Here is a 13,658-nt window from a genome sequence, read left to right as displayed (position 1 = left end):
AATGGACAGTATTCCCTCTAACACCCCTATTTGCTCCTAGTGACTATTTCTAATGATTCCTACCTAGCTGATGACATGACACACTACCTTTTTGAGTCATTGAAAGAGACATTGATTGGTTTACTGAGCACTATGTTTTTCAAATGTGAAAGAAGCAATTAGAAAATTACTAATGTTGTTTCTTAGCTTCCCCACACAGTTCCATAAAATTTTTGATCATCGAAAATCTTTAAAGAATTCAGAAGTTACAGTTGCAACATTTTTCATGGACTCATGTATTACATTGCCTGTTCTACAAAACTGGATGTCCTGAGACTTAACTGAGGGAAGTGTCAGTTCCTATTAAGAGGAACACCAGCTGCTGGGTGCCTTTTTTTCCTTCAACATTAAAGTTTCATTGAAAAAGGAAGATTTTTTCTCCTGGTTAGCATGCCCTGTCCCTCTTGCTTTCTGTATCTGCCCTATTTGTGCCATCCTTACCATATATTCTGTCTAATAGCCAGAAGCTCGTGACGAGCATAAAAGTGGCTTTTTTCCCCTCAAATTAATGGTGTGTTAGTAATTCCCCTATTTTCCAGAAAAGAGTGAACCCAAGTTGAGAATAAGTTTAGGTTCAGTCCTACTTCTCAGTATCACCTAAAGGCTCTGTCTTCCCAGTAGCATAACTACCTGTAGAATGTGTGAAAGAGTCTATGTTTAATATACACAAACAACTGGTTTGAACTCTTCACAGAAGTGAGTAGGTGTTATAGGTGCCCAACAGATAGAGGCTAAAAGACTTAATTCTGTGGACATTTTATAATGAAACTTTAAAAATGGTCCCACTTTCTCAGAGTTGCTTTATCTCATTGCTCCTCCTTTTGGGGAGTAGTTCAATGGCCTTCTGTGATACCTCGTATTTTACTTGTAAAAATACTTGGTCAAATGGTTTCTAACCACCTAGTTGAAGTCCAGCATTTTGTCAGATGATTTTTTCCACCATGGAAGACAAGATACAAAGATTCCAGTCTAGTCAATCTCTGCTTATCTCAGTCACTGGCTAACACCTCTTATTTCTTAGTCTCAATTTTCCAGGCAGCCTTCTGCTTCATTTCTTTCCTACCCATGCATCAATACACATGATTTATACTCATACACATCTTGAAATTTCTTCAGTATGGATTGAATTGAACTGAGCCCAAGTTAAATGCAAAATTGAAAACTCCAGAAACTATTGTGATTGCCCAAATTGCAACTTAGATTGTATGACTGTACATGCCACACTAGCACCTATTATCCACATTCAATTCACACACACTTATACTTCAATATGTTTTAACTTTGTCTCTGACCAGATCAGTACTGAAGATAATGCAATTACTTTGAATTTTGAGAAGGGCATCATTTAAGTGTATTTACATGTTGCACTGGGAGTAAGTGAATTTTAGGTGCATGAACTGTGAATTAGGGAAGAGGCCAATGTGTCATTTGGCATCACAGGGGCCAAATATTGGGTGGTACTTGCTAACTAATGCTGGTCAAATGGTTTAGGAAAATGTTTGGGCTCACCAGTCTATTCTTCTATTCTCTCAAGCTAAAGATAAATGTAACAGAATTCCTGCTACCCCAGAAATACCACCAACCTGTGCTAATCAGAGCAGGCTTTTCTTTCCTCCTATGTTCATTCTCTCTTTTGGCAACATTCCTTTACAGTCTCAGGAATTTTGTTTCCACATGCTTTCCCCAACCTTCCCCTTCCTGAGATATCTTTACACCCAGACATTTCTAGACTTTTTACTCCATCATAATTTTCCTATCTTGGGTCCCCTTCACACAGAGCTTTGTTATATGATCAAAGAAAACTGTTCATCTCAGTTTAGCGGTGGATCCTCTTATTTTAACAAGGACTTTTACTGCCTATACCTAGATAAATGGAAAGTGTGGGATTTTCTCTCCATGTTATAAAGGCTTATTTTTTAGATAGCTCATCTTTGGCATCTGTCAACTAATACTTACCACATAGATGTTTCAAATGCCAATTAAAATTCTAACATTCTATCACTTCTGTTTATTGTTATCTATCAGGCCATAGTGCTGTAGGAAGGGCTGATAATGAGCAGGAGGTTAGTGAACAAGATAAAAAAAAGAAAGCATTAGGAAGGAACAAAAATGGTGGAAAATTCTGAAAGAAAAAGGAAAAAAGAGACAAGGAGCTGTTTGTAGTATATTTTGTACTGTAAGTCTTAACTAAAGGATAGCTTGGTGTCGTTGGCTCATGAGTCTCTAGAAATGCATGTTCTTTCATGTGTCCTTGAATATTTTACAGATGGAGCTCTGTCTTTTCTTTCTAAAACATTGAAAAAGACAAGTAAGTATAAATTCCCCCCAGAATTATACCATGAGAGGTTGCCATTTTGCAAAGTTCTAAGCCCTTACTGTTTTTGCTAAATGCTCAAATGGTATAAAGAAACCCAGTCCTTAAGATGTCAATTAGATCAAAACCAAGATGGAATGTCTAATGCCTAGATAGTGTTTCTTCTCCCCTCCTTTTCTGCCTCTCTTCCTCCTTATCTACCTAAGTCTTCCCTCCCTCCCTCCCTTTCCACTGAGCCCATTGCTACTCTGCTTGCCTTGTTAAATTAGTTATGAAATGAATGTTTTTCTACATGACTCTTTGAAGGCCTTAAAATGTTTTTAATCCCTTTCCAGGATAATTTTTTTCTTTGGTAATTCTCTGGCATATTTTACTGAAGCATCAGTTTTGCTGTGTATATCTTAATTAGTTTTGCCAGAAAAGTGAGCATTGGCAATGGGTCTAAAAGATTCATTATAAGTATCATTTTTGGCTCAAGTTTTATAAGAATTAACAACAATTTTATTTGATACCAAGAAATAATGCTTGATATTTGAACAAGAGATTCATTTAATAAAATAGACACTTCTGCTTATTGTGTTGTTATATCACAGTGCAGTATTCATTAAGTATTGTTAGAATGGAAAGATTTAAGGTACATGGTAAATGTATTTTCAATTGGATGTCAAACCATAATAGATCTCTTTAAGATATGCATATTTAGTGTGTGGGAAACCACTCAAAAACTAAGATGACACTGGCTTTAACGTTTCTGAAGTGCTACATTTACTTTCTTCCTATGTTGACCAATATTGTTTTGTTCTGTTGCTATCACCATTTCTTGTACCTTTTCCATTCAACTAAATTAAACTGTTATTTAGTACTCACTCTATGCTGGATCCTTTGCTAGGTTCTATGGTTATGGGAGGGAATAAAACAGATATAATCTTTGCTCAGTTGGAGTTTACAAGCTAGCATTGAATGTAGATATTAAACAAGTAATTGCAAGCATTATGAGTGCTATAAAATGCAATGGTATGAGACCTACCTTAGTCTAAGAGATAGGGGAAGGATTCCCCAAGGAAGTTAAATCTTAGACTTCAGGGGTAATGTATCAGTTATGAATAGTGTGCAACTGATGGTAATAAAAATGCCCCTCCCCCACTAAAGAAAATAAATCAGTGGCTTAAGCAAGAGAGAGGCCTATATTTCCTCTTATATAACAGAAGTTCAAGGTTAGTGAAGTGGCTCTACAATATTTTCAATATCCCAATTTTCTTACATCCTCTATTCTGCTATCCATTGGTACATGGCTTCCATCCTCAGAGTTGCCTCATGGTAGTAAGATGGATGCTACAGCTCCAGCCATTATGTCTTCATTCTAGACAGGACAAAGCAAGAAGAAATAAGGACAAAAGGCTCTTAAACTAAGTCAGCTCCCCTCTCTTTAAGAAGGTATTTTTAACATCCTGCCTCCATAACATTGGCATTCTTAGTTACATGGCCACCCTTATCTATAAGGGAGGCTAGGAAGTGTAATTTTTTTAGCTGGTGCATTGCCAGTCCTAACAGAAGTTGGGTCTTTCTAAATATTAAAAATAAATATTGATATTTAGTAGGCAGTTTATCTCTGCTTTGGATGAGTTCAAGAGGTAGCACTTCTTGAGGTTATGTTTTCTTGATTAGGTACATGTGTCCAATTTTAGCAGTAGTCAATGTCTTCATAATCATTGACACAATCCATTATATCTTGTAAAAATTGGTCTTGCTTTGGTCATGTATTATTTTGTCTATGCAGTGATTAAGCTAAGTGGATATATATATGAGTACAATCCAGGAAACTTTTCTGATATACACACTGCTTGCTTTTAGGTTATGTACAGTAACTGCCACTACTTAGAAGTAGCTAACCATCAGAACTGGAACACACTTTAACTTACCTTTCTGCCACATTGATTGCAGATCACTTCTGAGGACATAACATATTTCTCATGTAACTGTTACCTTGAATTATTTTAGTGTTGGAGTTTTGTCTCTAATCATTGGGGTCTTTGAGTGAATATATCCAAATTCTGAATCACAGTAAGGAACTGACAGCATTATTGAACACATCCATTGTGGCTGGATATCTATACAAACCAATAGATCCTCTCAGCTCTTATATTCCACCAGGACTTTGAAAGTTTTAGCAAAGCCTAAGATAGTGTTTTTATTCTTTTCTTTTCTTTCTTTTTTCTTTTTTTAAAACATTGATTGAGACTATAGGTAGGTACTTTCTACTGTAGAAACACATTGCTTGCCCACATCTGAAGAGACAGCACTTTCAGGTCCTGAGGAAGATAGTCATTGCTGCAAAATATTTTGTTATTATCTGCTCAAAATAACACATTCTATTCTTTTTCTATTTGAACTAATCTTTATCCATTGTGACTTACTCAGTGCCACCTGTTATATCTCTGATGCTCTCACAACATTGATACTTTTACTCAAGATTTATTTTCTTTTTGCTAGAAGATTTTGGATTTTTCTCACCAAGGTCCCTAATCACAAACTGTAACAAGAAATACTTACTACAGCCTCCACTGAAGAAGTTTTATTTTTTTCTCATATTTAAAAAAATTATCTAAAGTAATCTTAACTGTTTTTGAGTTAAGGAGTTCTATGGCCTTGAAACTTGTGTCCCTATTATTTCATTTCGAAAATCCTGGGGAAAAGAGCAGAGGCAGGGAAGTCCAGTTTGCAAATTCATCATTTACCCCTAATCATATGAAAACATGAATTTTTCTGTATATGGTAATGTATCTGTATTTCCACAACTACGTGGATTTTTTAGTCTTATATTTTGCTTTGCCTAGGCTCATGTCAGTACTCTCAGAGAAAGACTTAGCAAGGTATAGAATCATAAAAAGGCTCATCAGAGCAATTTTAACAGGAAATTAGTGAATTCTTAGCCTACTTCTGTTTTAAGTAGAGCCAGAATCTTTACAGTTAATTTGTGATAATACAAAATGGTTCTTCTCTAGTCTCATATCTATATCCCCACTCACCATACTATGTGATGGCAGGTACATAGTCTCTAACAGTCATATGCAATTCCAGAAGTAGTCTCTGCTAAAAAGCAGAGACTGATCTGCTTTTATCTGATCTGTCTTCACTGTATTTTTTAAGGGCTTTGTATTGTGACTTTCTCACTTGAAATGCAAACTTAATTTCCTTACTAAACCAAAGTTCATTTTTTAAAGTATAGTTTATTGATTGTGTTATGACAGTTGTCCCTTTTTTTCTCCTTTTTATTCCCCTCTACCCTGCAACCCCTCCCACCAGCACTACCCCCCTTAGTTCAAGTTTATGTTACATGTCAGTTCTTTAGATTTTCCATTTCCTACACTATCTTTAACCTTCCCCTATTTTGTACCTACCATTTATATTTCTCATTTCCTGTACCTTTTCCCCCATTCTCTTCCCTTCCCCTCCCTTCTGATATCCCTTCATATGATATCAATTTCTGTGATTATGTTCTTGTTCTAGTTGTTTGCTTAGTTTGTTTTTGTTTGTGTTTTTTAGGTTCAGTTGTGGTTTTGAATTTGTCACTTTAATGTACATATTTTTTATCTTCTTATTTTTCTTAGATAAGTCCCTTAAACATTTCACATAAAAAGGGCTGGTGATAATGAACTCTCAATTTGACCTTATCTGGGAAGCACTTTATCTGTCCTTCCATTCTAACCAATAGCTTTCCTGGATAGAGTAACCTTGGGTGTAGGTCCTTGCCTTTCCTGACTTTGAATACTTCTTTCCAGCCCCTTCTTGCCTGTATGGTTTCTTTTGAGAAATCAGCTGACAGTCTTATAAGAACTCCTTTGTAGGTTACTCTCTCCTTTCTTCTTGCTGCTTTTAAGATTCTCTGGCTATCTTTAATGTTGGGAATGTAATTATGATGTGCCTTGCTGTGTGCTTCCTTAGGTCCAACTTCTTTGGGACTCTCTGAGTTTCCTGGACTTCCTGGTAGTCTATTTCCTTTGTCAGATTGGGGAACTTCTCCTTCATTATTTTTTCAAAGAGGTTTTCCATTTCTTGCTCTGTCTCTTCTCCTACTGGCACCCCTATGATTTGGATGTTGGAATGTTTAAAATTGACCAGAGGTTCCTAAGACTCTCCTCATTTTCTTGGATTCTCATTTCTTCATTCAGTTCTGATTGAATGTTTATTTCTTCTTTCTGCTCCAAATCATTTATTTTGAGTCCTGGTTTCCTTCCTTTTACTGTTGGTTCCCTGTATATTTCTCTTTATTTCACTTTGCATAGCCTTCACTTTTTCCTCTGTTTTGTGAGCATATGCAGCCATTTCTGTGAGCATCCTTGACCACCAGTGTTTTAAACTCTACATGTGATAGGTTGTCTATCTTATCGTCACTTAGTTCTGTTTCTGAAGTTTTTATCTGTTCTTTCATTTGGGCCATATTTCTTTTTTTTAATTTAAAAAAAGTTTTAGGATTTTTTTCTCTTTCTCTTTATTTTTTAAATTTTATTTTAGTGATTATGCCATTACATTTCTTCTATTTCCCCCCTCTATTCCCCTCCACCCTGTACACTGCCTCCCCCACCATTCCTCCCTTTAGTTCATGAACACATGTCTCAAGTTCTTTAGATTGTATATTACCCATACTATTCTTGCCCTCCCCCTATCTATTTTCCATCTACTGTCTATGCTACTTATTTTCTGTACCTTCTCCCCCCTTCTCCTTCTCCCACTCCCCTGTTGCTAACCCTCCATATGATCTTCATTTCTATGGTTCACTCCTGATCTAGCTGTCCGCTTAGTTTGCTTTTGTTTTAGGTGTGGTTCTTAATAACTGTGAGTTTGCTGTCTTTTCACTGTTCATATTTTTTATCTTCTTTTTCTTAGGTAAGTCCCTTTAACATTTCATATAATAAGGGCTTGGTGATGATGAACTCCTTGAATTTGATCTTATCTGAGAAGCACTTTATCTGTCCTTCCATTCTAAATGAAAACTTTGCTGCATAGAGCAATCTTGGTTGTGGGTCTTTGGATTTCATGACTTGGAGTACTTCTTTCCAGCCCCTTCTTGCCTGCAAGGTCTCTTTTGAGAAATCAGCTGACAGTCTGATGGGAACTCCTTTGTAGGTGACTGTCCCCTTATCTCTTGCTGCTTCTAGGATTCTCTCCTTCATTTTAATCTTGGCTAATGTAATGATGATGTGACTTGGTGTGTTCCTTCTTGGGTCCAACTTCTTTGGCCCAACCAGTCCTCTAGCTGCTACCTTGCCATCCATCCTGTCTGCCCTGGCTGCCCATCCCCACCGCTTCTACCGGTCCAAATGAATGTTTGTTCTTTATTTCCTTGGCTGTAAGACTTCCATAGAGTTTGATTTTCAGCCAGTTCTGATTGTTTTTTGTTTTTAAATTTGTTGTTGTCCTTCTTTTTGTTGTGCAAAGGGACATAGTGTGTATACCTATGCCTCCATCTTGGCTGGAGGTCCTCTAAAGTTTTGATTTTTAAAAAGTAAGTAATTTATCTTCAGTGTATTTATGAATATAGGTTACCTTGGGCTGGGAAGAGATTCTTCTCTATTCACCATGTTTTCTTCCATACTTTATATGGCTGTAAACACTAAAGCTAGGTTAGTTTTTATTTTTAATGTTTTTTAAAAAAATATTTGACTTATTTATTTTCAGAGAGAGGGGAAGGAAAGGAGAAAAAAAGAAAGAGAAACATCAATGTGTGAGGGAAATATCAGTCAGTTGCCTCTCATGTGCCCCCAACCAGGGACTGGGCCCACAATCCAGGCATGTGCCCTGAGAGGGTATCCAACCAACAACGTTTAGGTTCACAGCCCAGCACACAATCCACTGAGCCACACCAGCCAGGGTAGTTAGATTTTATTTTAATTGTATTGACACAAATATTACCGAGTATTGTTTCATACCAAAAATGATCATCAGGAATTCACTGCTCTTGATAAAGATTTAAGGAAGTAAATATATCAGATCTAAGCCAGGGGTGAGATACTGTTAGTGATAGAGTCTTAGATTCCAGTCTTCAGTTGCATGAGGTTAAAGCAGTACACATAATACGTTGACATAATTGGTCCAAGAAAATAGCATATTATTCTAGTTCATATAGTGCTAATGTAAGCTTAATGAGATTGGTGGATAATCTTACACTGCATTCCTGGCTGCACTGAGAGAGTTTAGCTTTTTCTTGTCTCAAAGAATAATTTATTCATTTAGGTAGTGAGTAAGCTTCAAACAAGCACTGTCTTTGTAGAGAAGCTACTGAGAAGACTAAGTTCCCTTTTTTGGTCTTCCTACATTGGTAAGATCTTTGAGGTGTCTGATTGGCATGTTTGCTCTCACTGTATGTGCTGGGGCTCCAGATCTTCTCTTGTTGTTAATATGAAGCAGCCTACTATAGGGAAGGAGTACTGTACTTGGATATAGGGTGACACATGGATAGCATGTTGTGTTGGAAAAAAAAACCCTGCATCTCCAAATTCGAAGACATTCATGTGATACTAAAGACTTAGAAGAAATGAAAGCTTTACGTTGAGCCCATTGAGAAGATTCTATTAGAATGTCGTTTGCCACTATATTGATTTAGAAGTGTGAGCAAGTGACCTGTAATATCAACTGAGGTCAGCTGGGATTTGCTCTTCACAGCTGCTCACATGTCTGTGGTTCCAGGGCTCAAAGGCGAAGGCCTCTATGTTTTTGTGTCCTAAGTTAGGGACAAAAAGGACAGGGATCCCACAGCCCTCTGGACATTTTTTGATGACTTCCAGGGCACACTTGCTTAGATTTGTAGAAACAGAAGTTAAATATTGAACTTTCCCCTCACTTGTACCTCCTTATTCTCCACCCCCAAGAACATTCACACTAATTCTTTAGAGTTGTTACTTGGAAATTTATGAGATGATTCTTAGAGATGATAGAGAGGAAAAAAATCTATTTGAAAGACTCTGAAGATGTGAATTCCATCCTACTGGAAGGATCCTGCGGCCTCCTGGGGAAAGCACAAAGTTTGGATGAAACTGATTGAGAGTGGACCAGCCATAGATGCTTCCACTCATAATGTTTAGGTCTATGCAAAAGTGTTTCTCAAATTGTCCCAAAATGTTTACCTTACTTTTATACTGTTTACCTCCTGGAAACATGTTTTTTGAATGATGATAGGCTATTAGGTACATAGCAGCACTGAGGGTTTTCAGGGAATAGGCAGAAACCCTTCATCTTGCAGCAGGCACCAGGAAACCCTGACGTGGAACTGTGCTGAATTTAGCAGAAGTATTGTCTTATCTATGTGAAAGGTACTTATCTTGTTGGTGATAATGCTCATTTGTTGTTTTTTGTTTTTGTTTTTTTTGGTTCCAGCTGCAAAATTCCAAGTGTTTCATTCTCCAGCACTAAAATGGGGCTTAAATGGCCATCTTAAATATAAATCGGCAAATTCTGTCCAGCTACCAGGACGAAAGCTTGCATTTGGTTGACTTTTCAGTAGTTTAAACTAGGCCAAATGCCATTCCTAGAGTTGTATTTAAATCTGAGTGCAGCCTGGATTAGGCCTTGACCTTCAGTTGCTTCCAATGTCTCTTCTCCTAATGACAAAGTATGTACCCAATTCAACTATTAATTCTTCAGCTCTCTCCTATGTGCCCCTTTACTAAAATAACACTTGATAAATGAGGCAGAGCAGTACCTCTTTGATATGTCATTTTACTTATTGAAAACAATCAAGAAACAACAAAAAAGAAATACATGTATATAAGGAAGTTGTGTTCTATGTGGACTGATATCAGGCAAGATCCTGAATTGTAGACTTCTTCCTCCTACACAAAAGCAGTCACAGCATAGGTTTCCAACTTTTGGGTAGTCATGTACTTTTTGTCTTTGCAATCTCTTCTTGTCTTCCTACAACATCTGAGCCTGCCCCAAATGTTTTTATAAATGGTAAGCTGCTTGTATTTTGATGCATTGTGCAATATGATGAAAATTTTCATTGGGTCAACCTTATACAAGAATGTAACATAAATATAAATGGACCTGGAAAACTAGGGATATAAACCAGACCTTAAGATTAATAGTTCTACCAATGGGCAGGTAGAACTTAACCCTGGCTCCATCCTTTGGTGAAGCCCATGGATAAAACCTCTCTGAGAGCCAAATTAAAGGCTTAACCCTAAATAAACCTGATGTGAAAAGAGAAACACATGTCTCACCAATAACTATGAACTTTGTTTGCTGAAATCATCAGTGACAGTGCCACAATAATCCATGGACAATTTCATTGAGAAATATGACCTTCATAAACTGTAGATAATGAAGATAAGGAGGGATGGTTACTTGGGTATAGTTAAATAATGGTAAACCTATGAGTGATGTGTGCATAGGGCCAATGAAGCTTATGGGTCTGATAAAAGGAAGAGAGCTCAGTATGTCCATTCTGATGGAAAATTAAGTTATACAAATGGATAGTGAGGAGATTGGCTGGTGGGACTGGTGGTCAAAAGAAGTGATAGGATTGGGCTTTCAAAGACAGCAAAGATACCAACATAAAAATAAGCACTGTATACCACTGACAGATAGGATGGAAATGTGGTTGGCAGTAGTGCTTCTACTAAAAATATGGCCAAGGCTTCTAAGATATACTGACTGTTAGATTTCCTGCTGTGCTTCCACTTCCTCCTATGCTGGAACCACTCTCTAATACAGTTGATTTTTATCAGGAGTAGTTGATAAAATGCAGACTTTCAGCCCTGGCTGGTGTGGTTCAGTGGATTGAAGGCCAGCCTGTGAACCAAAGGGTCACTGGCTTGATTCCCAGTCATGACACATGCCTGGGTTCTGGGCCAGTTCCTCAGTGATGGGCACGCAAGAGGCAACAACACACTGATGTTTCTCTTTCTCTCTTCCTCCATTATTTCTCTCTAAAAATAAATAAATTAAATATTTTTTTTAAATGTGGGCTTTCAGTAATTGACCCTCAGGATAAAATTTTTTAATACAGTATTCTTTCATTGTAGTGTATTTTCAAAAAAATAATTAAATTTATTGGTTGACCAAATTATATGGGTTTCAAGTTTGTAATATTATAACACAAGGTCTGTATATTGTATTGTTTGTTCACCACCCAAAATCAAGTTTCCTTTCATCATCATTTACCCACCATTTACCCCCTTCTACCTCCCCTCACCTCTTTTCCCTCTGGTAATTACCATACTATTGTCTGTGTCTATGAGGTGTTGGGGCTTTTTGCTTAACCCCCTCACATTTTTCACCCAGTTCCCCAACTCCCTTCCTCTCTGACAGCCGTTTTACCTTAGATTTTTAGTTTTGTCAACAGTGAGAATAGAAATGAAAATAATAAACTGGAAGTATACAGGGGGAGGTCTACAGCCTTTTAAAAATCCAATTCTTCACACTTGTCCCAAAAGGCAATAGAGGAGTATCTATAAGTGCCATTTCCCACAAGGACCTGTGGGTACCTAAGAAACCAGAACCCTGGGGAGTAACAATGATTCTTGGGAAAAGCTGATGAAATTGACATTTTATTTTCTTCAAACAGATCAGAATGAAGGATTTCACTGCAGAGAAGAATGCCGGATTCTTGGCCACTCTGACAGGTGCTGGATGCCCCGGAACCCCCTGCCTACCCACTCCAAGTCTCCTGAGAATGTAGGCAACATCATCGCTCTGTCCATTGAAGCTACTGCTGCTGATGTTGAGGCTTATGACGACTGTGGCCCCACAAAGCGGACTTTTGCAACCTTTGGAAAAGATGTCAGCGACCACCCAGCTGAGGAGAGGCCCACCCTGAAAGGCAGGAAGACTGTTGATGTGCCCATGTGCAGCCCTAAAGTCAATGGTGCTATCCGAGAAGCAGGCAATGGCTGTGAGGCTATTAGCCCTGTCACCTCCCCTCTGCACTTCCAGAGCCCTCTGCCCATCAAACCTTCTGTGTCTTACACAATTGCCCTGGCGCCATCTGCCTGTGATCTGGAACAGTATGTTACCAATGTCAACAATGGCCCTTCTCGTCCTTCTGAAGCTGAGCCTCGTGGAGCTGACAGCAAGAAAGTAATGCATGAAGTCAACCCCATTCTGAAGGAGGGTCGCAACAAAGAGTCTCCTGGCATAAAGCGTCTGAAGGACATCATTCTCTAAACCAGTCTTGGGAAAGAAGAGAGAGAAATCATGCTGGCTAATGAAGAAGTAGGAGCTGATTATATTAATTGCTCATCAGTGGTTGTTTCTTGAGTGGCTGTGTTTCAGAGCTTTCCCTAAATGTATTGTTTATAAATTACTATCATTTTGTGACAATCCCTTTCATTTCAACAGGGGTGTTCAGTTGGAGCAAATTAGCTTTGGCTTGAGTTGTTCATGGGGCCTTGATATTGGGGAAACAGAGACAAAATCAGTTGTGAAAAGTATTATGTATTAAGTGTTTGAATTTATATATTTTTCTATGTCAAAATTATGATATAAATTACCATTATTTGTGGAGGATTACATTAAAATTTAAAAAAAATTCTAGACACTTTTAATAAGCTCACCTCTGTTTTGTAGTATAGGCAAATTAATAGTCATTTATTGTATACTATTCAGTGATTCAGTGATGTGAAATTGAGCCCCCCAAAAGGTTGTTTCTGAAGCTCGAGTACTTTCCAATGTTGCTACTTTGCTGTAGACACCCCTGCTTTAAGAACCCTTTTGCTAGCTGTGCTATTGTTGTATTTGATATTGCAAATTGCCATGTGTGTGGTGATGGCAAAAGGCTTTTAAAGGTTGGTCGGGATTTTCCTTAAAATAAGATAAAACTATAGACAAAAACAAAGTGCAAACAACTGAGATGGCAACTGAATGAGCAACACCACACATATAGGTGAGTACTTTGTGGATGCTCTTGGGTGATATCCATGGAGTGACTGCTCACATCTTGCAGAATATTTTGCCTGCCTTTCAGTCTTCTGCCCAGATCTGTGGTAGATCATTGCAGAAAGTCATTTTTTGATATTCTGCTGTCTTATTTGCAGTTGTCAGAAATGCCGTGCAGAAAGTTTGATGAGATCAATTTTTCTAATTTTCAGGTCCTGAGCAGTAAAGTTGCTCCTATAAAGTTATCATTTTCTAGGCTTAGAAATTCCCTGTTTCACATCATCTAAGACTCAAAATGACTTAATCTATTTTGAAATATAAATAAGTGTCTTTTTAAACACACACTTCCTGATTCAGTGTTTCCCAATCACAATTAGAATTATACTATAAAGCATGTCATGGGCTATAATTGAGAATTCCATTTTGCTCTGTA

The 13,658-nt window shown here is 37.7% G+C and overlaps 1 protein-coding gene across 3 annotated transcripts in view; it reads left to right on the top strand.

Annotated features, from left to right (window-relative positions):
* Positions 1-12,514, top strand: part of PCDH19 (protocadherin 19) — a 256,797-nt gene extending 244,283 nt beyond the window's left edge. For all 3 annotated transcript variants that reach the window (XM_037136319.2, XM_037136318.2, XM_037136317.2), the window contains one exon: positions 11,916-12,514. In XM_037136319.2, coding sequence (XP_036992214.2) covers positions 11,916-12,514 — 599 coding nt within the window. The remainder of the gene's footprint in view (positions 1-11,915) is intronic.
* Positions 12,515-13,658: the final 1,144 nt, after the last annotated feature.

The sequence above is a fragment of the Artibeus jamaicensis genome, unplaced genomic scaffold (genome assembly GCF_021234435.1).
Source record: "Artibeus jamaicensis isolate MK-2021 breed Jamaican fruit bat unplaced genomic scaffold, CSHL_Jam_final scaffold_461, whole genome shotgun sequence".
In the NCBI taxonomy this organism is placed as follows: Eukaryota; Metazoa; Chordata; class Mammalia; order Chiroptera; family Phyllostomidae; genus Artibeus; species Artibeus jamaicensis.
The sequence above is the reverse complement of the archived record's forward strand: the minus strand, read 5'-3'. Positions and strand labels throughout refer to the sequence as shown.